Source organism: Hyla sarda, chromosome 8, assembly GCF_029499605.1.
Source record: "Hyla sarda isolate aHylSar1 chromosome 8, aHylSar1.hap1, whole genome shotgun sequence".
Taxonomy (NCBI): domain Eukaryota; kingdom Metazoa; phylum Chordata; class Amphibia; order Anura; family Hylidae; genus Hyla; species Hyla sarda.
Genome location: NC_079196.1, coordinates 143,823,733 through 143,851,162, shown reverse-complemented (window position 1 = coordinate 143,851,162; position 27,430 = coordinate 143,823,733). Strand labels below are relative to the sequence as shown.

At 42.3% G+C, this 27,430-nt stretch overlaps 1 protein-coding gene across 1 annotated transcript in view; it reads right to left on the bottom strand.

The window, feature by feature from the left end:
- Positions 1-27,430, bottom strand: part of DNAH7 (dynein axonemal heavy chain 7) — a 531,149-nt gene that overhangs the window by 259,762 nt on the left and 243,957 nt on the right. Inside the window, exons 41-44 of the mRNA XM_056535765.1 lie at positions 27,072-27,301; positions 17,349-17,679; positions 16,826-17,172; positions 12,855-13,035 (exon numbers count right to left, since the gene is read on the bottom strand). Coding sequence (XP_056391740.1) covers positions 12,855-13,035; positions 16,826-17,172; positions 17,349-17,679; positions 27,072-27,301 — 1,089 coding nt within the window. The remainder of the gene's footprint in view (positions 1-12,854; positions 13,036-16,825; positions 17,173-17,348; positions 17,680-27,071; positions 27,302-27,430) is intronic.

Genomic DNA, 27,430 nt, shown 5'->3' with positions numbered 1-27,430 from the left:
GGAGACCATTGTATAATGGTCTCCAATCTGTGCTCTTCCAGCTGTTGCAAAACTACAACTCCCATCATGCACTGACTGTCCAGGCATGCTGGGAGTTTTAGTTAAGCAACATCTGGCCCTTCAGATGTTGCCGAACTACAACTCCCAGCATGCCCTTCAGCTGTCTGGGCATGCTGGGAGTTGTCGTTTTGCAACAGCTGGAGACACACTGGTTGGGAAACATTGTTTCTAACTCAGTGTTTCCTAACCTGTGTGCCTCCAGCTGTTGCAAAACTATAACTCCCAGCATGCACTAAAAGACCATGCATGCTGGGAGTTGTAGTTTTGCAACATCTGGAGGGCCCCAGTTTGGAGACCATTGTATAATGGTCTCCAATCTGTGCTCTTCCAGCTGTTGCAAAACTACAACTCCCAGTATGCACTGACTGTCCAGGCATGCTGGGAGTTTTAGTTCAGCAACATCTGGCCCTTCAGATGTTGCCGAACTACAACTCCCAGCATGCCCTTCAGCTGTCTGGGCATGCTGGGAGTTGTAGTTTTGCAACAACTGGAGACACACTGGTTGGGAAACATTGTCTGTTTCTAACTCAGTGTTTCCTAACCTGTGTGCCTCCAGCTGTTGCAAAACTATGACTCCCAGCATGCACTAACAGACCATGCATGCTGGGAGTTGTGGTTTTGCAACAGCTGATGCAACCCCCCCAAGCCCCGCCACCCCCGTGAATGTACAGGGTACATTCACATGGGCGAGGCTTTTACAGTGGGTTTCTCGCATCTTGAGATGCAGCAAATTTTGCGCTGGGAAACTCGCTGTAATCCCCCGCCCATGTGACTGTACCCTAAAAACACTACACTACACGAATACAAAATAAAATAAGAAGTTAAAAACACTACATATACACATACCCCTACACAGCCCCCCTCCCCCAATAAGAACGTCCAGTACACCACTGTTTCCAAAGCAGAGCCTCCAGCTGTTGAAAAACAACAACTCCCAGTATTGTCGGACAGCCGTTGACTGTCCAGGCATGCTGGGAGTTTTGCAACAGCTGGAGGCACCCTGTTTGGGAATCACTGGCGTAGAATACCCCTATGTCCACCCCTATGCAAATCCCTAATTTAGGCCTCAAATGCACATGGCGCTCTCACTTTGGAGCCCTGTCATATTTCAGGGCAACAGTTTAGGGTCACATATGGGGTATCGCTGTATTCGGGAGAAATTGCGTTACAAGGTTTGGGGGGCTTTTTCTTCTTTAACCCTTCATGAAAAGGAAATGTTGGGGTCTATACCAGAATGTTAGTGTAAAAATTTTTTATTTTTTACACTAACATGCTGATGTTGCCCTATACTTTACATTTTCACAAGAGGTAAAAGGGAAAAAAGCCCCCCAAAATTTGTAACGCAATTTCTCCCGACTACAGAGATACCCCATATGTGAGCGTAAAGTGCTCTGGGGGCGCACAACAAGGCCCAGAAGGGAGAGCGCACCATGTACATTTGAGGTGATTTGCACAGGGGTGGCTGATTGTTACAGCGGTTTTGACAAACGCAAAAAAAAAAAAACCACATGTGACCCCATGGCCCAGAAGGGAGAGCGCACCATGTACATTTGAGGTGATTTGCACAGGGGTGGCTGATTGTTACAGCGGTTTTGACAAACGCAAAAAAAAAAAAAACCACATGTGACCCCATTTCGGAAACGACACCCCTCACGGAATGTAATGAGGGGTGCAGTGAGAATTTACCCCCCACAGGTGTCTGACGGATCTTTGGAACAGTGGTCCATGAAAATGAAAACTTGTACAGCCCACTGTTCCAAAGATCTGTCAGACACCAGTGGGGGGCAAATGCTCACTGTACCCCTTGTTACGTTCCTCAAGGGGTCTAGTTTCCAAAATGGTATGCCATGTGTGTTTTTTTTTTGCTGTTCTGGCACCTTAGGGGCTTCCTAAATGCGACATGCTCCCCGAGCAAAATTTGCTCTCAAAAAGCCAAATATGACTCCTTCTCTTCTGAGCATTGTAGTTCGCCCATAGTGCACTTCAGGTCAACTTATGGGGTACCTCCATACTCAGAAGAGATGGGGTTACAAATTTTGGGGGGTATTTTCTGCTATTAACCCTTGCAAAAAGGTGAAATTAGGGGGGGAAACACACATTTTAGTGGAAATTAATTTTAATTTTTTTACATATGCAAAAGTCGTGAAACACCTGTGGGGTAATAAGGCTCACTTTATTCCTTATTACATTCCTAAAGGGGTCTAGTTTCCAAAATGGTATGCCATGTGTTTTTTTTGCTGTTCTGGCACCATAGGGGCTTCCTAAATGTGATATGCCCCCCGAGCAAAATTTGCTCTCAAAAAGCCAAATATGACTCCTTCTCTTCTGAGCATTGTAGTTCGCCCATAGTGCACTTCAGGTCAACTTATGGGGTACCTCCATACTCAGAAGAGAAGGGGTTACAAATATTGGGGGGTATTTCCTGCTATTAACCCTTGGAAAAATTTGAAATTTGGGGGGAAACACACATTTTAGTGAAAAAAAAAAATTTTTTTTTACATATGCAAAAGTCGTGAAACACTTTTGGGGTATTAAGGCTCACTTTATTCCTTGTTATGTTCCTCAAGGGGTCTAGTTTCCAAAATGGTATGCCATGTGAGGGTTTTTTGCTGTTCTGGCACCATAAGGGCTTCCTAAATGCAACATGCCCCCCAAAAACCATTTCAGAAAAACGTACTCTCCAAAATCCCCTTATCGCTCTTTCCCTCCTGAGCCCTCTACTGCGCCCGCCGAACACTTTACATAGACATATGAGGTATGTGCTTACTCGAGAGAAATCAGGCTACAAATATAAGTCCACATTTTCTCCTTTTACCCCTTGTAAAAATTCTAAAATTGGGTCTACAAGAACATGCGAGTGTCAAAAATGAAGATTGTGAATTTTCTCCTTCACTTTGCTTCTATTCCTGTGAAACACCTAAAGGGTTAAAATGATGACTGAATGTCATTTTGAATACTTTGGGGGGTGCAGTTTTTATAATGGGGTCTTTTGTGGGGTATTTCTAATAAGAAGACCCTTCAAATCCACTTCAAACCTGAACTGGTCCCTGAAAAATAGTGAGTTTGAAAATTTTGTGAAAAATTGGAAAATTGCTGCTGAACTTTGAAGCCCTCTGGTGTCTTCCAAAAGTAAAAACACGTCACTTTTATGATGCAGACATAAAGTAGACATATTGTATATGTGAATAAAATGTTTTTTTATTTGTAATATACATTTTCCTTACAAGCAGAGAGCTTCAAAGTTAGAAAAATGCAAAATTTTCAAATTTTTCATCAAATTTTAGGATTTTTCACAAGGAAAGGATGCAAGTTACCACAAAAATTTACCACCATGTTAAAGTAGAATATGTCACGAAAAAACAATCTCGGAATCAGAATGATAACTAAAAGCATTCCAGAGTTATTAATGTTTAAAGTGACAGTGGTCAGATGTGCAAAAAACGCTCTGGTCCTTAAGGCCAAAATGGGCTTGGTCCTGAAGGGGTTAATGGCTGTATGGTGAGTTATTTTGAGGGGACAGTAGTGCTGGGCGGTATGACCTAAAATGAATATCACTGTATTTTTTTTGAATTATGGCGGTATCACGGTATTACCACTCTCCTACACCCTACATACATGCTCATGGTCCGGGAAAGGTGAGGGCTCCGCTGGCTGGGCTCTATAATTAATTCGGAGGGTGGGGGAGGGGCCCGACCGGTATATCGGTATGGGGAAAAATCCATACCATGGGGGGAAAAAAAAACGTATCCGATATGAACCGGTATACCGCCCAGCCCTAGGGGACAGCTAAATGAAACACTGTTATACAGGCTGTGCACTCACATTGTAGCACGGTGTAATTTCTTCCATGTTGTTACAACATAAAAAGATATGATAAAATATTTAGAAAAATTAGATACTGTAACCATTCAGGCATTCTATACTATTTAGTCAGTAATTTGAAAGAATTATCCTATATTCTGATATTCACAGAAAAGTCTAAGGAGCTATATCAGATACTGTAATATATATATATATATACACACATATATATATATATATATATATATATATATATACACACATATATTTATATGCATATATAGTTTGAGGTATAGTATTTGGAATGCCTTCAATTGATCATATTCAGTGCATGTATACTTAGTATTTTACTTCAAAAAGTAATAGCTGAGTTTTATCAGCAAGGACTTTTGTGGCCCTAGGGCCAATTGGAGTTTTTGATTTGGATTATTCACTTCTCCCCTGTCTGTCTTTTAGATATATATTTGTAGTGCAACCATATATTGCTATACTATAACAATGCTGTGGCACAGAATGGGAAAGGGGCCCCAGGTATGATTTCCTCTGGTGGGCCCAAGGTGCTCCAGTCCAACACTGCTTGGGGTGTGTATTGAGACACCCAACATGATTATAAACCATATACAATGTTTGCAATGGTTCATTATCAGTATCATTATTTCATATTCTTGTCGAAAAATAATATAAAAGTAGTAGGAAAACACCATAAATGTCTATAGCACCAAAACAAGTTGTTAGGAAATTACAAACCCCTGACACAAATATTCAGTTTTATTGAAGCCCATCAATCCTCCAGCACAAAGGCTCGAAATTGATGCCAACAAATTTGTAAGCTTTAGCTCCCAGAAAATAATTTATGTGGTGCTGTCAGCACATTATACTGTGCTTAGTGTGAGATGTAAAGCGCTAATCACACTTTACGAGAAGGCCAAAAATGATGATTTAGAACAGACAGAGTTATTATATCATCATGCCAGAACAGTTCATATCTGAAACCCTAACTACATTAAGGAAAGTAGTCACCTGACAGTTCCTCAGTTCAATTTTTTTTCTATGTTCATTTTCACAGATGTGCAGATAAATATAAAAATTTCATTGCATTGTAGGGTTACTCTAGTACATAAATTGTATCAGTTTTATACTGCTGAAGCTTTTCTATAGAGAACACAGTGAATACACAACATTGTTTTAGCTAATCATTAAATATTTATAGACTAAAGATTGTATCTTACATCCGAATACATTAAAATAAGGAATTGTGCTACAAAAAAAGTTAACCTTTTCAAAGGAGAGTAAACTTTCACTTTGGTGATTTCATTTTTCCTACTCACCTTCTAAAAGCCATAACCTTTTTATTTTTTCCATTTACAGAGCCATATTAGGGCTTGCAAGTAACAGTAAAACTGATATCTTATCTACATTCTATGGGTCAGTGCGATTCCAATATTACCCTATTTATAAAGCTTTCGTTATATTTTACTACTTGATTAAATGTTTATCTTCAAAAATGTTTATGTCTAAAATCGTCTAATTCTGACCAATTTATGTTTTGTTTTTTCCCTCTATGGTGCTGTATGAGAGCAAATTTTTTTTTCACCATGATCTGTTGTTTTTATTGATACCATGGGTTAAGATGGGACTTTTTGATAAACTGTTATAATTTATATGATATATGATGTAACCAAAAATGATCAATTTTGGTGTTTGGGATATCTTTTCATTTACACAGTTCACCCTGCGGAATTAGTGTTTTAGTTTTTATGAGGTGAGGGTTTTGTTTGTTGTTTTCTTTTTTTTTTTATATTTGTAAAAACGTTTATTAATTTTATGTTGTTTTTTACACTTTTACAAGCAACATTCTTATTCTGGTCCATACAATGCTATAATCCGTTCAATCTGTGCTCTTCCAGTGGATTCTGCCTGAGGCAGACTCTATCACCAGATTTACTATGGCAGGCTTAAAGGCCCATTAAAGGCTGCCATAGTCAGCAATCAGTGCCCCACGCTCGCTTGCAGCATTTTGAAGAGTTATATGACCAACATCAGCATGATCGCTAATGTTTGTCATTTGCAGTGGCTGTCTGCTGCAGATAAAAGCCAGTACCCTCCGTGTAGGTAGTAGGTCAGCGTATGTTGCCAATGTATATAAACATATTGCAGTCATGAAGGAGATAGGTAACTTTGTAAATACAACATACCGTAATAATACCTAGAGATGAGCAAATCGAATCTGACGAATCCGAATTCTAGCGAATTTCATGAAAAATGTGTTTTTCAACTAATGCGACTAACGCCGCATTTTTATCGCACGAATCGCTTCTTTAAACTCCATTTAGTGCGGTCCAGGTTCCAGGGCATCTAAAATGGTGGATCCACATGTGAGGACATGGGGCAAGGAACTCTGGGAAGGCGGGAACAATGGTAGGCTGGATGACCCTGAATCACATGCAGGATGCTGCCTATCAGCAGCCAGTCACCCCTATGATGTCAAAGCCCTATATAATGGTCAGCCATATTCCAGCTAGTCACGTCATCCTTTCACTGCAGAAAGATAGGACTGTCAGCGCTTTGTGTTTTACACAGAAAAGTTTTTTCCAGCAGTGTTTCTCCTCCTAGTCACGTAAGCGTTCTGGTGGACAGAGAGCAGTGCATTTTCACTGAAAATAATTTTTACTGCAGCCATTAATCTCCCAGTCACTTTCTACAGCATTGCATTACAGAGAGGGGTGTGTTGCCTCATACATTTGAACAAGCTGTCTCAGCTTGAGAAATCTTAACAGAGGATGGAGGAATAATTTTTCAGCGCAACTCTTTGTTCCAAAACAAATGGTCTGCTGGTTATACTGGTCTGTAGACCGTAGAATACACACCCAGCTGTCCATTCCTAATAGTCTTTGAGAGAGTGCAATTTTGGGTTTAGTACACAGTGACTGTGTGCTGCAGCACTGTTGTGTACTTCTGGTGTTGTGCAAAATTATGTTTTTTAAGCATACTGTAGCGCATTTTTAGGCCCTTATATGTGCATGCCACATACGTACATCTAAGTAGTGTACTATTTTGTACCTGTTATCTTTCAAGGGCCTAGATACTGTTAAAGGCCAGGCAAAAGTAATCACTGGCTGGTGTTTTACTCCAATACGTTTATTTAAGCGTACTGTAGGGCGTTTTTCTGCCCTCATAAGTGCATACCACATACCAACATCTAAGTAGTGTAATATTTTGTACCTGTTAATCTGTCAAGGGCCTAGAGAAAGGACAGCCAAAAGTACACACCTGCTGCTGTTCTAGACAAATACTGTTTTAAGCGTAGTGAAGCGTATTGTACTCCTCTCATATATGCACTAAGTATGTCAGGCAGAGAAGTGCCAGGACGTGCACAGAGGAGTTGCAGAGGCCTAAATTCATCAGGCGCAGGCAGAGGTCGCAGAAAACTAGGGGTGAGTGGCAGCAGGAGTCGCAGCGATTGGTTAACACGGTCATCCACTTCATCACAAGTGACATCTGATACCCCCAGTCAAATAGTCGGTGAGTTCCTTAGATACAACTCTCATCTGGCATAGCCTGGCAGTCCCTTTCCTCCCATTGCCTCTGTCCTATGCTGTTCCCTCCCCTAAATAAGTATCTTATGCTGTGGGTTCAGCTCCACTATTCAGTGAGGACGATCTAATGAGGGACAGTCAGCAGCTACTGCCCAGTCAAGAAATGGAGGTGACATCCGCCGCTTCCTCCGCTAGGCGGGCAGGTAGTGATGAGGACAGTGAGGTGGGAGGTGGTGTTGCCAGCATTCAGGGTCCTGAAGAAGATACTGTTGAGGAACCTAAGGAGTACATCAGTGACGTGCAGACACTTGTTGATGATGATGAAGCAGATCGCAATTGGGAGCCGGGTGCAGAAGGGGCTTCATCATCACCAAGAGAAGAGGGTTGCAGGTTGCACGTGAGGCTGCAGCTGAGCCAGCAAGGTGGTAGCATGGTTGGCAGTCAGCATGGTGGCAGAAGTGGAAATTTTGGAGCCAAAAGTGCCCGGGGAACACCACCTGCTTTGTGGCAGCCTACCTTTCCGGGAGGCAGTGGAACAGGGGTTCCTGGAGACGGTGGCAGTAACAGTTAATTCAGCCACTATATGGTCTCCTCATGCTGTTGCCACCTCCACGCTGTGTCATTCAGCCACTATATGTTCTCCTCATGCTGCCACCAACTCCAGGCTGTGCCATTCAGCCACTATATGTTCTCCTCATGCTTCTGCCACCTCCATGCCGTGTCATTCAGCCCCTATATGTTCTCCTCATGCTGCCGCAAACTCCAGGCTGTGTCATCCAGCCACTATATGTTCTCCTCATGCTGCCACCAACCAATATGGTCTCCTCATACTGATGCCATTGTGCCGCCATGTGACATGTGACTCCTTGTTAGATTTGGTCCTTTGTTCTCTATTTATTCAAAGTAAACGTCTTTAATTTCTTTAATTTCAAGTTCAAAATCTTTCATTTCAATTTAAAAAAAATCGATGTAATCTTTTCAAGACTGAGGCCCTATCGTCGACGTCGTATAGTAGCTGTGGAATTACCACAAGAATCCAATGAAACAGGTTGGAGCGATCACAATGAACTATAACTGATTATATGAAACATTTGCAGTTCCAAAAAGAGTAAGACAGTGGGATTGGGGAGGGGGGGGGGGGGGTGTTTCGGGGGTGCTGAACGGCATGGGCTAGAACAGGTGGTAGCTCGCCCCGAGGCGAACCGCCAGCTCGATGCTCACCAGAATGGGTACTCAAAAAATGTAAATAGATTCAAATAAAATAACATAAAAATTACATTAAAAAATCTATTTATTCTCTTCAATTTTGACGCCATATGGTCTCCCTGCTGCCACATCCAGATCACATCAGTGATTCTAATAGCGATGCCTGTAATCTGCATGTCATACTGAATAACAGTTTTATTTCACTAACACAGCACACTCCCTATGCATGTTAGGACAAAGCAAAGTGTTCTACACCCGTATTGAGCCTCACTGTAGACCAGAAATAGCCGTTTTTTTATATTGATTCGCCGCAAATAAATTCGTACCGAACCAAATTTTTTCGGAAAATTCAGCTGAATCTAATTTTTCAAAAATTAGCTCATCTCTAATAATACCTATGATCCCAGCCTGAAACCTACAGTAAACTTTCAGGGCTAAGGCTGCTTTCACACTATGAAGTTCACCCGTTAATAAACGTTTAATAACTGGTGAATTAACGGATGCTAACGGCTGAATAATGTCTGTCCAAATAACGGGCATATTCATCCGTTAAGACCCGTTATAACATCCGTCATGTATGGACGTTTTAAAACCTCTGCCTACAGACTCCCACAGCCAGGACTATTACTACTACTCCTATCATGGAACAGACTTGTTTCCATGATGGGAGTAGTAGTCCCCTGGCTTCGGGAGTCTGCTGGTGGCTGGGGAGGTTACATTAGTGTTTGTACTACTACCCCCATCATGGAACAGAGTCTGTTCCATGATGGGGGTTGTAGTACAGGGGTTGAGGGATTGATCGCACCGGGTCTCACTTCTGACACCCAATCCGATCAGAAGTTATTAAGCAGGGGAGCGGGCGGCATGCAACCCTGCGATGTACACAATGTATTTTTTACTTTCATTTTGAAATCCCCCACTGGGAGCCCTGAATGGCCGGTACTGAGGAGCCATTCAGGGATCCCAGCGGGGTTTTTAAAATGGACAATGTTAGGGGACATATGTATATTAAAAGTGTTGTAGGGGAGGGGGGTCAAGATATATAACGCTGCGGGGGGCAGGGGCATAGAGCGCTATTTATCTAGCCCCCCAGCGTATTATTAAAAATGTTACCCCCGCCAGCGCATTAATAAAAATATGACCCCCGCCAGCGCATTTATATGTATACATCTATACCCCGCCGACAGCGCATTTATATGTATATATCTATAACCCCCAGTGCATAATGTGACCCCGCCGGCACATTTGTCTTAATTTTCCATTGCAGCCCAATATGTAAATGGTATATCTATCAGAATGCATCCAGCAGCCGCCAGCCAGATGATCCTAACAGATATACTATTCATTCATAGCGCCGGCAGCTGCATATGTATATATATGTGCTGGGGGGGGGGCAGACATATAGCATTATCTGCCCCCCACAGCGCTTCTATATACATATGCAGCCACCATGCTATGAATGAATAGTATATCTGTCAGCATCATCGGCGGCTGCTGGATGCGCTGCTGACAGATATACTTGTCACATATAGCGCATTTGTGCAGCGCTATATGTGACAATTATATCTGCAGGCAGCGCATCAAGCAGCCGCCTGGCTGATGATGCTGACAGATATACTATTCATTCATAGCACGGCGGCTGCATATGTATATAGAAGTGCTGTGGGGGGCAGATAACGCTATATGTCTGCCCCCCCCCCCCCAGCACATCTATATACATATGCAGCCACCGACGCTATGAATGAATAGTATATCTGTCAGGATCATCTGGCCGGTGGCTGCTGGATGCGTTCTGATAGATATACCATTCACATGTAGCGCTGCAATGGAAAATTAAGACAAATGTGTCGGCGGGGTCACATTATGCACTGCAGGGGTATAGATGTATACATATAAATGTGCTGGCGGGGGTCACATTGTCCATTTTAAAAACCCCGCTGGGATCCCCGAATGGCTCCTCAGTACCGGCCATTACGGGCTCCCAGCGGGAAATTTAAAAATGAAAGTAAAAAATACATCGTGATCGCAGGGTTGCGGAGAATGCCGCCCGCTCCCCAGCTTAATAACTTCTGATCGCATCGGGTGTCAGAAGTGAGACCCAATGCGATCAATCCCTCAGCCCCTGTACTACAACTCCCATCATGGAACAGAATCTGTTCCATGATGGGGGTAGTAGTACAAACACTAATGTAACCTCCCAAATGGGGAATTACTACTTACATCATGGAAACAAGTCTGTTCCATGATGGGAGTAGTAGTTTTCCCTCAGCACTGCAGGAGTCTGCTGATGTCACCTCTTCTGAGCATGCTAAGAAAAAATAACGTCCGTTATAATAACGGGCATTAAGGGGCGTATTTACGAACGTCCCTCGGCCATAGACTTCAATGTTGAAGTTAACGTCTCTTAATTTACCCGTTTCCTGTGACGGGGCGAAAAATGAGTGCATGTCCCGTTATTTCTCCCGTCACAACTAACGTCCGTTAGTCATGACAGGCTATAACGGGTGATAACAGGTAAACGAAAAAACCCATTGACTTGAATGGGGTTGTTTAGCGTGCGTTAATAATTATTTTTCAAACGTACGTTTATTAACGGGTGAACTTCATAGTGTGAAAGCAGCCTTTGAGTTGTTTTTTGAAATATCTGAGAAGATTGTTGTTATATGACTCAGCCTCAACAGTCTAGTTATGCTGAAGTTTAATATGCTCTATTCTTTGTTCGAGTGGGAGATAAGCTGCTGACAGATTTGGCTGGCAGTAGGTTATACCTCTGTGCTAATAGTAATAGACATACACTCTTGGCTGGGTATGCAAGATTCTAAAGGAATTGGCACAGGCTACTAGTTTATCTCCTATGTATGACTAGCTATAGCCATAACGATTGCTGAGGCACATGTAGTTAAGCAATCTGCAAGTCTAAAGATAAGCAAATTAATGTTTAACTGTAACATATTATCAATACTTATTTTACTAACATAAAATCAGAAATGCTTTACAGCAGAAAAATTATACATAGGCATCTGTAATCTGGAGCTGTTCCAACTTCATTAGGAGAGTTTTCTAGGCACACCCTGTGTTTGATACAGATGTCAGAGTAGGTAGGGGAAGGAAAAAGAGTTGTGACCATCACCTATCATGCATGGTGGATTCTGTTATCTATACAGTATATTGATGTTTATTATTATAATCCTGCTTATGATGGTGATGAGATAACTGCTAAGAAAGTAATCGATACAGAGCAGAAAGTGTCAGTTTACTATTAGCTTTGTAGTTTAGGGCACTGTCAGATTCAAAAACTTTTTATATGTTGTACATCTTGGCAAAACATTAACGTTTCTAATATATTTTTTAAGAACATTTTATTTCCTTTTTATAGAAATCATGACTTATAAAATCATGGCTTTGTCCAAGCTAAAGCACAGGCATGGACAAAGTCCAGTAAGTGAGGGTGGGATTGTCTGATAGTACTCCTCTGTGCTCTCTCCTGTCTGATAGCACTCCTCTGTGCACTCTCCTGTATGATAGCATTCCTCTCTGCTTTCTCCTGTCAGATAGCACTCCTCTGTGCACTCTCCTGTCCTATAGTACTCCTCTGTGCTCTCTCCTGTCTGATAGCACTCCTCTGTGCTCTCTCCTGTCTGATAGGACTTCTCTGTGCTCTCTCCTGTCTGATAGTACTCCTCTGTGCTCTTTCCTGTCTGATAGGACTCCTCTGTGCTCTCTCCTGTCTGATAGTACTCCTCTGATCTCTCCCATGTCTGATAGCACTCCTCTGTGCTCTCTCCTGTCTGATAGCATTCCTCTGTGCTCTCTCCTGTCTGATAGCACTCCTCTGTGCTCTCTCCTGTCTGATAGTACTCCTCTGTGCTCTCAGGAGTCCTATCAGACAGGAGAGAGCACAGAGGAATGCTAGCCCACCCTCACTTACTGGACTTTGTCCATGCCTGCTTCAGCTTGGACAAAGCCATGATTTTATAAGCCATGATTTTTATAAAAAGGAAATAACATTTTCTTATGAAGTATATTAGAAAGGTTAACATTTTGCCAAGATGCACAAAACATGAAACGTTTTTGCATCTTACAGTGCCCGTTTAGGTAAAAACTGCATAAATTCAGGATTCTTTTTTTTTTTTTATGTGCTATGGAAATTAAAAGGAAAAGGTGACCAAAAATACACAAACACATGTTTTAATGTTAAAAACTTGCTTTCATTTGTGATTACACATTCCCTATAAAAATAATAATACAAACCTGGTTCTCAAGATCTGCTTTTCTTTGTTTGTTCTCCTCAAGTTTCTCCTCAAGTTTGGCCAGCTTATCCTGTACCTCCTTCAAAGCTGCTTGTTTCTTCCTCAAACTATCCATAGCAATTTTTAGTTCACTTTCTGCTTGGTTCAACTTCACTTTTTTAGGAGCCACGACTTTTGCCACCCTAAACAAATTACAATACATGTAAATGCTGAAATTTACCTTGGTGAAAGTATTATATACAATATAAGGATATGTTATTTATAGTATAGTTAAAAAAAACAACATAATTTATTTTTGTGGCTGTTTGCCATTTGAAGGATGAAAATATGGCAATAAATAAAATACCATGAACCAACAACCTCCAGAAATTGGTGGATAACTTTGGGCGCTGAGTGACCACAGATAGCAGGTACGAGTGCAAGACGTTTATTCCCACCATTCAACGTGTTTCGCACCTTAGTGCTTTATCAGGCAGCAGTGAGACCATCCCATTACGCTCTTTATCTTTGTTGTGCTGGGGTCCACACAGCCAGTCTTGGTAAGCACCCATTCACATGAAGCATTCTGATTTGCGTATGCAGTTTTACACTATGGAGAACTCTTTCTTGCCTTTTAATAAATAAAATATGGCTGTTTTTTTTTTCTTGTTTTTGTGAACCCTAATCATAACAATATTCTGCCCCACTGTGTTGCCATTAAAGGAAACTATTACATTTTAGATGTTAGCATAAAGAGTCACATAATAGCATTTGACTATAGTTTATAGAGTCTATGAAAGATGCACATAAATTAAAAGCTGGCTTGGACACATTTGGGGAAATTCGACTGAAATCGTCTAATTCTTAGACTTCAAATGCACTAGATTTAGCAGAATAACTCAGGTAGATTAATCTGGTGCATATATACACTGTCTAGTCTAAGTTTGCACTGTTGAGTTCTAGTTTCCACCACTCAATAGTTGGCTTACTTCAGGTAAAATTTTGGTGCATTATTTTGGTGCCTGGCATGGCAGGCGACACCCCTTCCATCCATTTATTCACTGAAGACCACACCCTAACCGGATGTCTCATAAGTCCCAAAGGCAGTACAACTGTGAGAGGTTCTTGTCCTTGACAAAAGAACCTCTAGGATATTGTCATGTATTAAAAGAGACAAGGACTCGTGAGACACAGACATAATATTACCGCTTCACAAAGCATTGGTGTGGCCTCATCTGGAGCATGCTGTTCAGTTTTGGGAATTGTTTCATAGAAAGCTGAAAAGGGTCACAACTGAACTAAAAAGGGGCATGGAACATCTTGGTTATCAGGAAAGAATAAAATAATAAAAATTGTTTAGTCTTGTGAATGGACGTTTAAGAGTGTAATTGAACTATATACTTTGCCTTAACTAAAAATATAGTGTTCCATTTAAAACCACCTCGTAAGACAAGAGGGCACTCTTTCCTCCTGGAAAAAAGGGTGAATTTTTTAGAGGCAACAAGCCTTCTTTACTCAAGGGGTATGGTCATACTACAAAATTCAGCAAGGAAAATTCCTCTAGGGAATTTCCTTGCTGAAATCCTCTTTTCTGCTCTGTAGAATTTGCAGCAGAAATAAGCTTTAATTTAAACTCCCACTGACATAATGGGATTTTACTAGTGGATTCTGGAGGAAGAATTAACACCAGAATTCAGAACCTTGTCAGAAATGTCTGCAAGGAAATTTACAGTCAATGGGAGTATGATGCAAGGCAGAATCCACGCAGGATCCCTTGTAAATTTAGCCTTCATTTTACCTTGTGTGAATGAACCCTACAAACTGTAAATCTGATAACAGCCCAAAAACTGGAGGTCTTAAAAAAAGGCTTAGACAGTTTCTTAGGACAAAATATCATTAAAGAAGATGTACAGCAACATTTTTTTGTTTATCCCTTTTCCAAAGAAAATGTTTATAAAGGTGCTGTAAAACTTAGCATTTAATTGTATAGCTAGATAAAATTCACCACAATATTTGTGCAATATAATAATACTATCACCAAATCATAATTAAAGAAAATTAATGTATGTATCCTATTTATGATGATCGCCTGGTATGTTTAAGCGAACCATTCACAATACATATCTGATTGCATTAGGTATGCGTAAAGATAACCCCAAGTACACCCATTTATCCCTTTTCCCCTGGATAGGGGATAAGTGTCTGATTGGGGGTCCCGGCTTGGCCTGTATAGGGCCCCTGCTCTTAAAGACACGGGGTTTTTCCGTTTTTGCACTTTCATTTTTTCCTCCTTACCTTTAAAAAAATCATAACTCTTTTAATTTTGCACCTAAAAATCCATATGATGGCTTATTTTTTGCGCCACCAATTCTACTTTGTAATGACATCAGTCATTTTACCCAAAAATCTACAGCGAAAGGAAAAAAAAATCATTGTGCGTCAAAATTGAAAAAAAAAAAGAAGCCATTTTGTAACTTTTGGGGGCTTCCGTTTCTACACAGTACATTTTTTTGCTAAAAATGACACCTTATGTTTATTCTGTAGGTCCATACAATTAAAATGATACCCTACATATCTAGGTTTGATTTTGTCGTACTTCTGAAAAAAAATCATAACTACATGCAGGAAAATGTATACATTTAAAATTTCCATCTTCTGACCCCTATAACTTTTTTATTTTTCCGCATATGGGGCGGTATGAGGGCTCATTTTTTGCACCGTGATCTGAAGTTTTTAGCGGTACCATTTATGTATTGATCGGACTTATTGACTTTTTATAAATTTTTTCATGATATAAAAAGTGACCAAAAATACGCTATTTTGGACTTTGATATTTTTTTGCGCGTACGTCATTTACCGTGTGGTAATATTAATGATATATTCTTATAAGTCGGACATTTCCGCATGCGGCGATACCATATGTGTTTAATTAAATTTTATCTACACTTTTTTTAATGGGAAAAGGGGGTGATTCAAACTTTTTTTTTGCAATGTTATAGCTCCGATAAGGGGCTATAACACTGCACACACTGATCTTTTACATTGATCAATGGTTTCTCATAGGAAACCATTGATCAATGATTCTACCTGGATCTCAGGCAATGAGCAGTCATTCGGCGATTGGACACCAGGAGGCAGGTAAGGGGACCCTCCTCGTGTCCTACAGCTGTTCGGGATGCCGCAATTTCCCACATACCGGTACGTCATGGGCCCTTAAGAGGTTAAAGGGGTACTACACTGGAAAACTTTTTTTTTTTTTTTTATCAACTGGTGCCAGAAAGTTAAACAGAATTGTAAATTACTTATATTAAAAAAAATCTTAATCCTTCAAGTACTTTTTAGCAGCTGAATACTACAGAGGAAATTATTTTCTTTTTGGAACACAGTGCTCTCTGCTGACATCACGAGCACAGTGCTCTCAGCTGACATCTCTGTCCATTTTAAGAATTGTCCAGAGTAGGAGAAAATCCCCATAGCAAACATATGCTGCCCTGGACAGTTCCTAAAATCGGCAGAGATGTCAGAAGAGAGCATTGTGCTCGTGATGTCAGCAGAGAGAACTGTGTTCCAAAAAGAAAAAAAATTCCTCTGTAGTATTCAGCAGCTAATAAGTACTGGAAGGATTAAGATTTTTTTAATAGAAGTAATTTACAAATCTGTTTAACTTTCTGGCACCAGTTGATTTAAGAAAAAAAAGTTTTCCACTGGAGTTCCCCTTTAACTATTCAAAATAACCAAATATGTATCCCAAAAAACTGTTAATGTGTGTTACTTCACTAAAACCAATGGAACTATTAGTCTTGTTAATATTAATACTGTAATATTTGATATTACAATACCAGTATAACAATACTATTAGTTGTATATACAATAATGTATGGTGCTGTCACGGCATGCAAAACAAAGCTGTCAAATGTTATAACTTACAGATAAACAGACAGATAATGCCATTTACAATAATATTACATTCTATTTAAAGATATATTTTCCTACTTATCGTATGAATCCATGGCAATGACCCATTTACAAAGCCCCTCAGCAGCTGTAGATGCATTGCGAACTTTATCTGGAATAAACTCTGCATTGGTAATATATTGTTTCCTAATGATGTTCATGTAAGCAGGTGGAATATTGTCCTTATCATATTCATGCAGAGACTGGAGAAATTTCATATCCCCAAGTACTCTTTTTGCCGGTCCCCAGAAATCTTCAATCTTTCGTCCAGAACCAGAAGGGTCCGGAATTTTATCAGGCTTCACTCCTTTCAAAATACAAATGGCCTCCATGACAAGTTTTACTCCAGCAGGAGGACTTTTCATAGACTTTACCACTGTAATGTCCTGTTAAATAACATATATATATATTAAAACAAAAATAAATAAATATATCTATATAACATTTTATTAACAAGGTTACCAGCAAATACATAAATATATCTCAAAACATCAGAAATATTCTATTTAATATTTTTGGACATACTGAGAAACTGTAATCTGAAAAAAAAATAAAAATGTACCTGGGCAGTAAGAGTGTCCAGTGCAGCCAGAGCAGATTCCAATATAGGTAGAGCTTGTGCCAGATCACTATCACATTCATCCTTAATTGCTTTAGCAGCCATTGCTTGTTCATTTGCCACAGCTTCATCAGCTTTGACTATCTTTTCAGTCTTGGCCACTTCAATGGACTCTCTCTCAATAACGACCATCATCTCATCCACCTCCCTGCTGGCAACCTTTAACTGGGGCTGAAGGGCCTCTAGCTCACTTTGCATGGTGGCAACTTGTGACGATGCCGATTCTAGTTTCTCTAATCCCACTTCATACCTTCTTTTCATTTTCATTACTTCTCTGTTAAGGGATAATAACAGAAACTATTTATCTTTACATTCTATTCATTGTTAACACATATCATACGCCATAAAAAAACATACCAGAATTGCCAATTTAGGTCATGGGGATCTCTGTACTGCCCCCTGATATACTTATGAATAGTTATTATGTCGCCCCTAAGCCTTATTTTTTCTAAACTAAATAACCCTAATTCTGATAATCTTTCTAGGTACAGTAGTCTTCCCATTCCCCTTATTACTCTGGTTGCCTGTCTTTGAACCCTCTCCAGCTCCACTATATCTTTCTTGTACTCCAGTACTGTACACAGTATTCCATTTGACTAGTGATTTGTACAGTGGTAGAATAATTTCATTATTGTGGGCATCTATACTCCTTTTGATGAATCCATGATTTTATTTGCCTTTGCAGCTGCCTGACACTGGTTGCTACAGTTAAATTTTCAATTAACTTAAACTCCTAAGTCCTTCTCCATGTCAGCCGTTCCTGTTACGCCTAGCGCTCCGGGTCCCCGCTCCTCCCCGGAGCGCTCACGGCGTCTCTCTCCCCGCAGCGCCCCGGTCAGTCCCGCTGACCGGGAGCGCTGCACTGTCATGGCCGTCGGGGATGCGATTCGCACAGCGGGACGCGCCCGCTCGCGAATCGCATCCCAGGTCACTTACCCGTCCCGGTCCCCTGCTGTCATGTGCTGGCGCGCGCGGCTCCGCTCTCTAGGGCGCGCGCGCGCCAGCTCTCTGAGACTTAAAGGGCCAGTGCACCAATGATTGGTGCCTGGCCCAATTAGCTTAATTGGCTCCCACCTGCTCCCAGACTATATCTGATCACTGCCCCTGCACTCCCCGGCCGGATCTTGTTGCCTTAGTGCCTAGAGAAAGCGTTTACTGTGTTTGTCCATACTGTGTACTTGACCTCCTGCTATTGCCATATTGACTACGATCCTTGCTGCCTGCCCCGACCTTCTGCTACGTTCGACCTTGCTCCTGTCTACTCCCTTGTACCGCGCCTATCTTCAGCAGTCAGAGAGGTTGAGCCGTTGCTAGTGGATACGACCTGGTTGCTACCGCCGCTGCAAGACCATCCCGCTTTGCGGCGGGCTCTGGTGAAAACCAGTAGCAGCTTAGAACCGGTCCACTAGCACGGTCCACGCCAATCCCTCTCTGGCACAGAGGATCCACCTCCTGCCAGCCGAATCGTGACAGTTCCCAGTGTTTTGGGACACTCTTAATAAGGGAATGATGGCACAGTTCATGGGGGGGGGGGGGTAATAATGGCACAGAACGTTTAGGGAGCACAGACACTTCATTCATTGTTTTAAGGGACACATAGGTATAATTATATGGTTAATGACACTTTTTTGGCAATATTATATTTTCGGGAATAGCAACAGCATGTGGTGGTAGTATTATATTCAGGGGCACGATGTGTGGCAGTATTATATTCAAGCATACCTATAGATCACTAAAGCGATCCACAAAAACCCCTATTTCCCATATATAAAATAAACTTTATTATTAATTATTCCTCACACTAAAGACAGACAGATTAAAATTGCAGTGTCTTTCTCTCCATACAGTGTTCCTTGTCTGTAGCTGATGCAAGCCTGGCTATCCAATACTGACTAAATAATCACCGCATGCACCTGCAGTGTGCTATGTGGCATGGAGACGGCACTCTATTTCAGGCTGAGTGTTGATTTTAAATACAGTGCCGTCTCTATGCCGCATAGCACTGCAGGTGCATGCAGTGATTATTTAGTTAGTATTAGATAGCCAGGCGGGCATCAGCTACAGACAAGGAACACTGTATGGAGAGAAAGACACTGCAATTTTAATCTTTTTGTCTTTAGTATGAGGAATAATTAATAATAAAGTTTATTTTATATATGGGAAATGAGGGTTTTCGTGGATCGCTTTGGTGATCTATAGGTATGCAAGATTAATTTACCCGCCATAGATAGGTCCCTTGTATGGTGATAATATTATATTCAAGGGCACAGTGTGTGGCAGTATTATACTCAGGGAAACAGTATGTGGCAATTTTATACTCAGGGACATAGCGTTTGTGTGTGGCAGTATTATACCAAGGGCACGGTGTGTGGCAGTCTTATACCAGGGGCACGGTGTGTGGCAGTATGATACATGGGTGTACAGTGTGTGGTAGTATTTGATTCTGGGACATGATGTGTGGCAGTATGCAGATCATACAGGGAACATTACGGTTGAATCCTTGAATCTTTAGTAGCTTGTTTCATTCTGTGGCTTATAATTAGGGTAATAATAAAGTTCTAAAACATGCACCACCTACTTCTTGCATGGTACTGCTGCCGCTAGGCGTTAACCAGATCTTAGTGTTCAGCTCAAACCTTTATCAAATGGCAGACCTGGATAAGTTAACCCCTAATAAAAAAAAGTTGAGTACCTCTGACCTGAAGGATTAACTAAGTTTCTAAATCCTATTGGGAGTTATTTGAGGGGTAAAGTTTTTAGAACATGTGCCATAAAGAGGTTTCTAGCATCCAGGCCTCTCAAATCCACTTCAGAAAAAAACTGGGCCCTTAAAAAATCTATTTTTGCTGAACTTTTAAGTCAGTAAGAAAATGTTAATTATTAGCTAATTTATGTGGCATGACTATCTTTCTTATGAGGCAGAGCATGTTAAATGGGCACTGTCAGATACAAAAACTTTTGATATGTTGTAAAGCATGCAATACCAATAGGTTTTGCAATTGCTTTCATTAGAACATTTTCAGAATTTCATTCTGAAAAAGCCATTCAAACAACTGCCCCCCTGCCTGCTTGGACACATACTAGTCCTGCTGTGTCCATGCGTCATCACCTATGTCATGAACCCACTTCCTTGATTGACAGCTGTGAGTGCAGGGCTCACAGCTGGAGGAAAAATCCTCCCACTGTCAGCTTGTGTCCCTCTGTTAAGGAGCTGGATGTGGATCCTCTAACCTGTGTGGCTGATGGTGGTAATCTCAGGCTAGGGGCACTGAAGATCCGGCAGGGAAGTGTGTGAGGTGCAGGGACTTATAATGTGGTGTCAGGTCCAAACACTAATTATGGGCGCACTGGCCCTTTACATTTCAGAGCTCCAGCGTGCGCGCCCTAGGAGATGCACGTGACGGAGCTGAGACACAGAAGCAGCGGAGCGGGGTGAGTGATGGGCTGGGATTCGCATGCCAGCAGACGGGGACCCCTGGGACACTGCGCTCATGACCGGAGCACAGCGCATGACAGTACCCCCCCCCCCCCTTTTGGTCTCCCCCTCCTCTTGAGGCTCAGAAACTTTTAGAGAAGATCCTGGTCCAAGATATTGTCCTGTGGTTCCCAAGACCTCTCCTCAGGACCGAATCCTTCCCGACCCACAAGAAAGAAGCATTTTCCTCTGACTAGCTTGGAATCAGGAATTTCCTTTACAGCAAAAACATCAGAGGTACCAGAGATGGAGGAAGGCGTGATGTCCTTTTGAGAAAATCTGTTGTGGATGACAGGCTTCAAGAGGGACACATGGAAGGAATTCGGGATCCGGAGAGAGGAGGGCAGATGGATTGAATAAGCCACGGATTAAGTCTTTTTTTGACTTCATAAGGACCCAAAAAGGGTGGACCCAGCTTAAAAAAGGGTATCTTAAAGGACAACCACACTTTGGTATCTTAAAGGACAACCACACTTTGTCCCCAGGGGAGAACTCGGGAGGAGGGCGTCTTTTCCTGTCCTCTTGCGACTTCATACCGGTCGTAGCATGAAGAAGGGAGTGACGAGTCTTCTGCCAGATGGAGGGGAAATTCCGTACCAGTTCGTTAGCCATAGGTACTCCGGAGAAAGAAGAGGACAAGGGAAGAGGAGGACGAGGATGAAGCCCATTGACCACAAAGAAGGGAGAAGTTCCCCTAATTCAGAATCCCTATGGTTATAAGAAAATTTGGCCCAGGGTAGTAAATCGGCCCAGTCGTCTTGGACGAGCAGAGACAAAATGGGGGAGATAGTCCCCCAGGACCTGATTTACCCTTTCGACCTGACCATTGGATTGAGGGTGGTAAGCCGAGGAGAAGTCCAATTTAACTTGGAGACGAGAACAGAGGGCTCTCCAGAACTTGGAGATGAACTGGACCCCCCCCCCCCGATCGGAGACAATATGAGTAGGCAATCCCTAGAGACGGAAGATATGACCAAGGAATAGCTTGGCAAGCTGTGGTGCAGATGGTAAACCTGGCAAGGGCACAAAATGAGCCATTTTAGAAAATCGGTCCACAACAACCCAGATGACCGTATTGCAGCTGGAAGAAGGAAGGTCAGTAATAAAGTCCATTGCTATGTTGGTCCAGGGCCGCTCAGGAACTGGCAAAGGATGTAATAGACCAGCAGGCTTGGCACGGCACGAGGGGTCTTGTCCCGGGCACAGACTGAACAGGAATGAACAAAGTCAACAACATCTTGTCTTAGAGTTGGCCACCAATACTGTCGGGAGATGAGCTGCAAGGACTTACGTATACCGGCATGACTGGACAACAGAGAGGAATGACCCCATTTCAAGATTCGGCAGGGAGTAATGTAGGTCTTCCAAGGAGGCAGGTGCTGAGGCGTTGTTGGCGCTGCGGAAATGAGACAATCAGGAGGTACAATATGCTGAGGGTGCGATTCTTGGTCTTGTACCTCAGAAGATCTAGATTCTTCTCTGCTGGACGGAAGTGAATAAAAAAGTCAAATCTGGAGAAGAACAGAGACCAGCGAGCCTGTTGAGGGTTGAGACGATGGGCAGTCTGTAGATATAACAAGTTCTTGTGGTCAGTATAAATGGTAAGTGGATGTACAGAGCCCTCCAAGAGATGATGCCATTCTTCCAAGGCCAACTTAATAGCCAAGAGCTCGAGATCTCCAATTGTATGATTTCTCTCCGCAGGAGTCCAAATGGCATCACCAGATACTCGAAATGTCCATCACGAGTATTAAACGCAGTCTTCCATTAGTCCCCTTCTTGTATAGAAATCAAATTATAGGCACCACGAAGATCTAGTTTAGAGAAGATCCTAGCACCCTGAAGACAGTCAAATAATTCTGAGATTAAAGGGTGTGGGTACGGGTTCTTTATCATAATTTTATTCAAGCCTCTGTAGTCGATGCAAGGTCGCAGAGACCCGTCTTTCTTTTCTACGAAGAAGAACCCGGCTCCGGCAGGGGAAGAGGACTTCCTGATAAATCCCTTTTGAAGATTCTCTAGAATGTAATTAGACAGACTGAGTTTCAGGGACAGAATTCTGCCCCAAGGAGGTGTGGAACCGGGCAGTAAGTCAATAGGACAGTCATATGGACGATGTGGTGGTAACACTTCAGCTTGTTTTTCACTAAAGACATCAGCAAAGTCTTGTAGGAACGAAGGCAAACCGGACAGAGGACAAGAAGATGGTTTAAGCTTAATCATACGTATTTGAATACAATTGTTCTTGCAATGCGGACCCCAACGAAGAACATCTCCCGTTTTCCAATCCAGCTGCGGGGCATGGAGTTGCATCCATGGAAGGCCAAGCAGGAGAGGAGAAATACAATGAGGGAGTACATAGAAAGACAAGTTCTCCTTATGCGAGGCTTTGACCTGTATAGAAAACTGTTCAGTGCGGTACAGCACAGTACAGTCCACTCTTTCTCCATTGACCGTAGAGATGTACAAGGGATTTAAAAAGCAAGACACAGGAAGATGATACCTATGTACTAGGGAGGCAGCTATAAAATTTATAGCGGAACCAGAGTCCAAGAAGGCAAGAACAGAGACAGTCTCTTTGGAGGTTAGAAAAAGCTGAACTGTCAAATTCAAGCGTGGAGAGGTGGTATTCACACCTAGGGAGGCCTCTCCCACAAACCCTAGGTGCGAGCGTTTCCCTGGCTGTGGACGTAGAGCACAATCTTTTAGGAAATGATCCGCACTGGCGCAGTATAGGCATAGATTCTCAGTTCGTCGTCGAGTTCTTTCCTGCTGGGTCAGGCGAGACCGATCCACCTGCATAGCCTCCACTGCGGGAGGCAACGTAGAAGGTTGCGGTGGTTGCTGGAAGACAGGTGCCAGACGAGGAAAGCGCCTAGGTCGTGCAGACTCCTTTTCTTGGTGAAGCTCCTCACGTCACTCAGAGAAACGGATATCAATCCAGGATGCCAACTGTATAAGATCATTTAAGGTAGAAGACAATTCCCGGGGAGCAAGGGCATGCTTATTGTAACTGGATAGTCCTTTCTTGAAGGTGGTGCAAAGAGCCTCATTGTTCCATGATAACTCAGATGCCAGGGTACGAAACTGAATGACATACTCGCCCACAGAGTAGTTGCCCTGCGAAAGATTCAGTAACGCCGTCTCACCGGAGGAGGTTCAGGCAGGTTCTTCAAAGACACCCCAAAATTCCGTCTGGAAAGCCTGGAGATTGGTTGTGAGAGCATCACTGTGGTCCCAAAGTGAGTTGCCCAGGCTAAAGCCCATCCAGGCAGAGGAACCCCAGCGAGATCCATGGCCGGATCTTGCTGTAACGGAGATGGATGTGGATCCTCTAACCTGTGTGGCTGATGACTCGGACCGTATTGGAGAGCGGAGTGTAAGGTGCCGCTGGTCTTCACCAGAGCATGCCGCAAGGCTGGATCGGCTTGCTGCGGCAGGCGACATCCAGGTCACTACCCCTAACACGGCTCGACCACACAATGCGAATCCCAGCCCCGCCAGCCGACAGGGACCCCGGGACACTGCGCTCACGGCCGGAGCTTGCGGCCGAAGCGCAGCGCGTGACACCCTTTTCTGTCAGTGAGGACAAGCTGGGAGTTGTAGTTTTGCTAATGCTAGGGGAGATGTGAGCAGACAGCATACTGAGGGAGGGGGCGGAGGCCTGCACAGTGAGGCAACACCCTCTCCCTTTGAGAGGAATTCAGACTAGTGAGCTAAATTAAAAGTGTAATAAAATAAATAAATAAAGGTGCTAGACACATAAAAATTAGATGTACATGGTCAGGATTAGGTACTGAGTGATATATTTAAAAAAAAAATTTGGATCTGACGGGTACGTTGTAAATAATTTTTCAATATTTTTGCAAGGTTTTGGAGTTTTTCACAAACAATAGCTGAATGTATTGATACAAATTTACCACTAAATGTACAATATGTCACAAAAAACTATCTCAGAATAACTTTAAATAAAGTTAAACCAACCCAAAATTATTAATACACTAGCTGAGTACCCGGCGTTGCCCGGTTTTTCCTTCCTGATCCTTGTTGGGGAGGAAAATCAACAAAGGAGGAAGATTTTTACTTCATATTCCATCCCCATATATTGTTGTCATATCCCAACCCTATATCCCGTCCTCATACCACGACCTCCCATCCAGTCCTCCTATCCAGTCCTCCTATCCCGACCTCCTATCCCGACCTCCTATCCCATCCTCCTATCCCGTCCTCCTATCCCATCCTCCTATCCCGACCTCCTATCCCGACCTTCTATCTCGACCTCCTATCTCGACCTCCTATGCTGTCCTCCTATCCCATCCCCATATATTGTTGTCATATCCCAACCCCATATCCCGTCCTCATATCCCGTCCTCATACCACAACCTCCTATCCCGTCCTCATATCCCATCCTCCTATCCCGTCCTCATATCCCATCCTCCTATCCCGTCCTCATATCCCATCCTCCTATCCCATCCTCCTATCTCGACCTCCTATCCTGACCTCCTATCACGTTCTCCTATCTAGACCTCCTATCCCGTCCTCCTATCCCGTCCTCCTATCCCGTCCTCCTATCCCGTCCTCCTATCCCGACCTCCTATCCCGACCTCCTATCCCGACCTCCTATCCCGACCTCCTATCCCGACCTCCTATCCCGACCTCCTATCCCGACCTCCTATCCTGACCTCCTATCCTGACGTCCTATCCCGTTCTCCTATCTCGACCTCCTATCCCGACCTCCTATCTTGACCGCCTATCCCGACCTCATATCCCGTCCTCCTATCCCGACCTCCTATCCCGACCTCCTATCTCGACCTCCTATCCCGACCTCCTATCCCGACCTCCTATCCCGACCTCCTATCCCGACCATCCCATCCTCCTATCTTGACCTCCTATCTCTTCCTCCTATCCTGTCCTCATATCCCGACCCGTAATATGTGTACCAGGTATTGAAATATCTCCAGCCGTACTGAAGTTATGTGGGAACATACATTTCCCATTGATTTGCATGGGACTTTAAACAAAAACCCTGATACTCACAAATGGGGGTAGTTAAGGGTTAAATTAACTATCCTATATTTTAAGTGGACATATAAGTAACATGTGACCAAGTATTATCGGAATATCTCCAGCCGTTTGGAAGTTATGCAGTAACATATATTTCCCATTGACTTGTATGGGACTTTAAAAATAAACTCCGCCCCTGGCAAATGGGGGTGAATAAGGGTTAAATCAACTATCCTATGTTTGTTGTTGACATATAAATAACATGTGTGCCAAGTTTCATGTTAATATCTTTAGCCGTTTGGAAGTTTTTGTGGAACATACATACACACATACATGCATACACACACACACACGTTGAGTTTTATATATATATAGATAAAATGAGACAGGTCAGATTTAAAATCTTAGAAAAGTTATGTAATATCTCGGGCCATGCTGCAACCTGGGAAAAACCTTAAAAAAACATTTATTTTGTATGCTGCCTAAAATGAACATTGGGGCAAAGATCAGATAAGAATTGAGAGACCAGCCATCAAATACAGGTACAGACACTATATTTTAAACTTCACTGATTTACATCCCCTGTAGCACAGTAAAAGAAAAAACAAAAATTCCTGAATACCCCTTTAAAGAAAACCAAGCACTAGATTTTACCATACAGAGAGCCTGGAAACACGTTATACATGGTAAAATCTTTATACTTACCATCCCCAGGGGACGTTTCTGCCCTCAAGGATGGTGAGGATACATATATAGTTATAAAGTCTAGCTATACTTACCCGGTCCCGACGCTCCGACCACAGTGATGCCCCTTTGGCTTGATTGACGGCTCACATCACAGCTCTGTAAAGATTTCACCATATATAACATGTTGCCAAGTGTAATATATGGTAAAATCTAGTGATTGGTTCCCTTTAAACATTCATGAAGATGCCATAAATCTAAATATGATGTATCATAAGAACAGTTTGACTAAGTTTAGAAACATACATTTTCATAACTAAACATTGTTATAAAAATTAGTTTTGATGTACATCATACTTATTGCTCTACAGAAAGTTTTGTGGGCTCATAGCAACTGTGGCTCCTCAAGTTTTATGTTGTAATAATTTAGGTATATGGCAACTGCTTCTTGCAGTCACATTAAGTTCTTCAGTTTTAGAAAATGTATGGTGATAAATACTTACGACCGCTTTTTCTCCAGTAAAGTTTTAAAAGTGGAGATGAGTTCCAAGTAAGAAGTGGGAGTTACATAATTATATCTTTGTAGCTCTGCTCGGAACTTCTCAGACAAGGTAATAGTTGATGTGTGGAAGCTTTTACACATATCAATACATCCACTTCGAATTTCTTCAGACATTTCGATATCCTCTAAAAATCGTGTTGCAACAGCTTGAAGTGCATCTTCTGGCCAGGACTAATTGAAATGTTTAAAAAAGCAAAAATTAAGCAACGTAAAAAAAAATGTAAATAGAAATCTAACAGATGAAAGAAAAATAATTAATAGTTAGGCGAGTGAATACTATGTGAATATTGATATTTATAA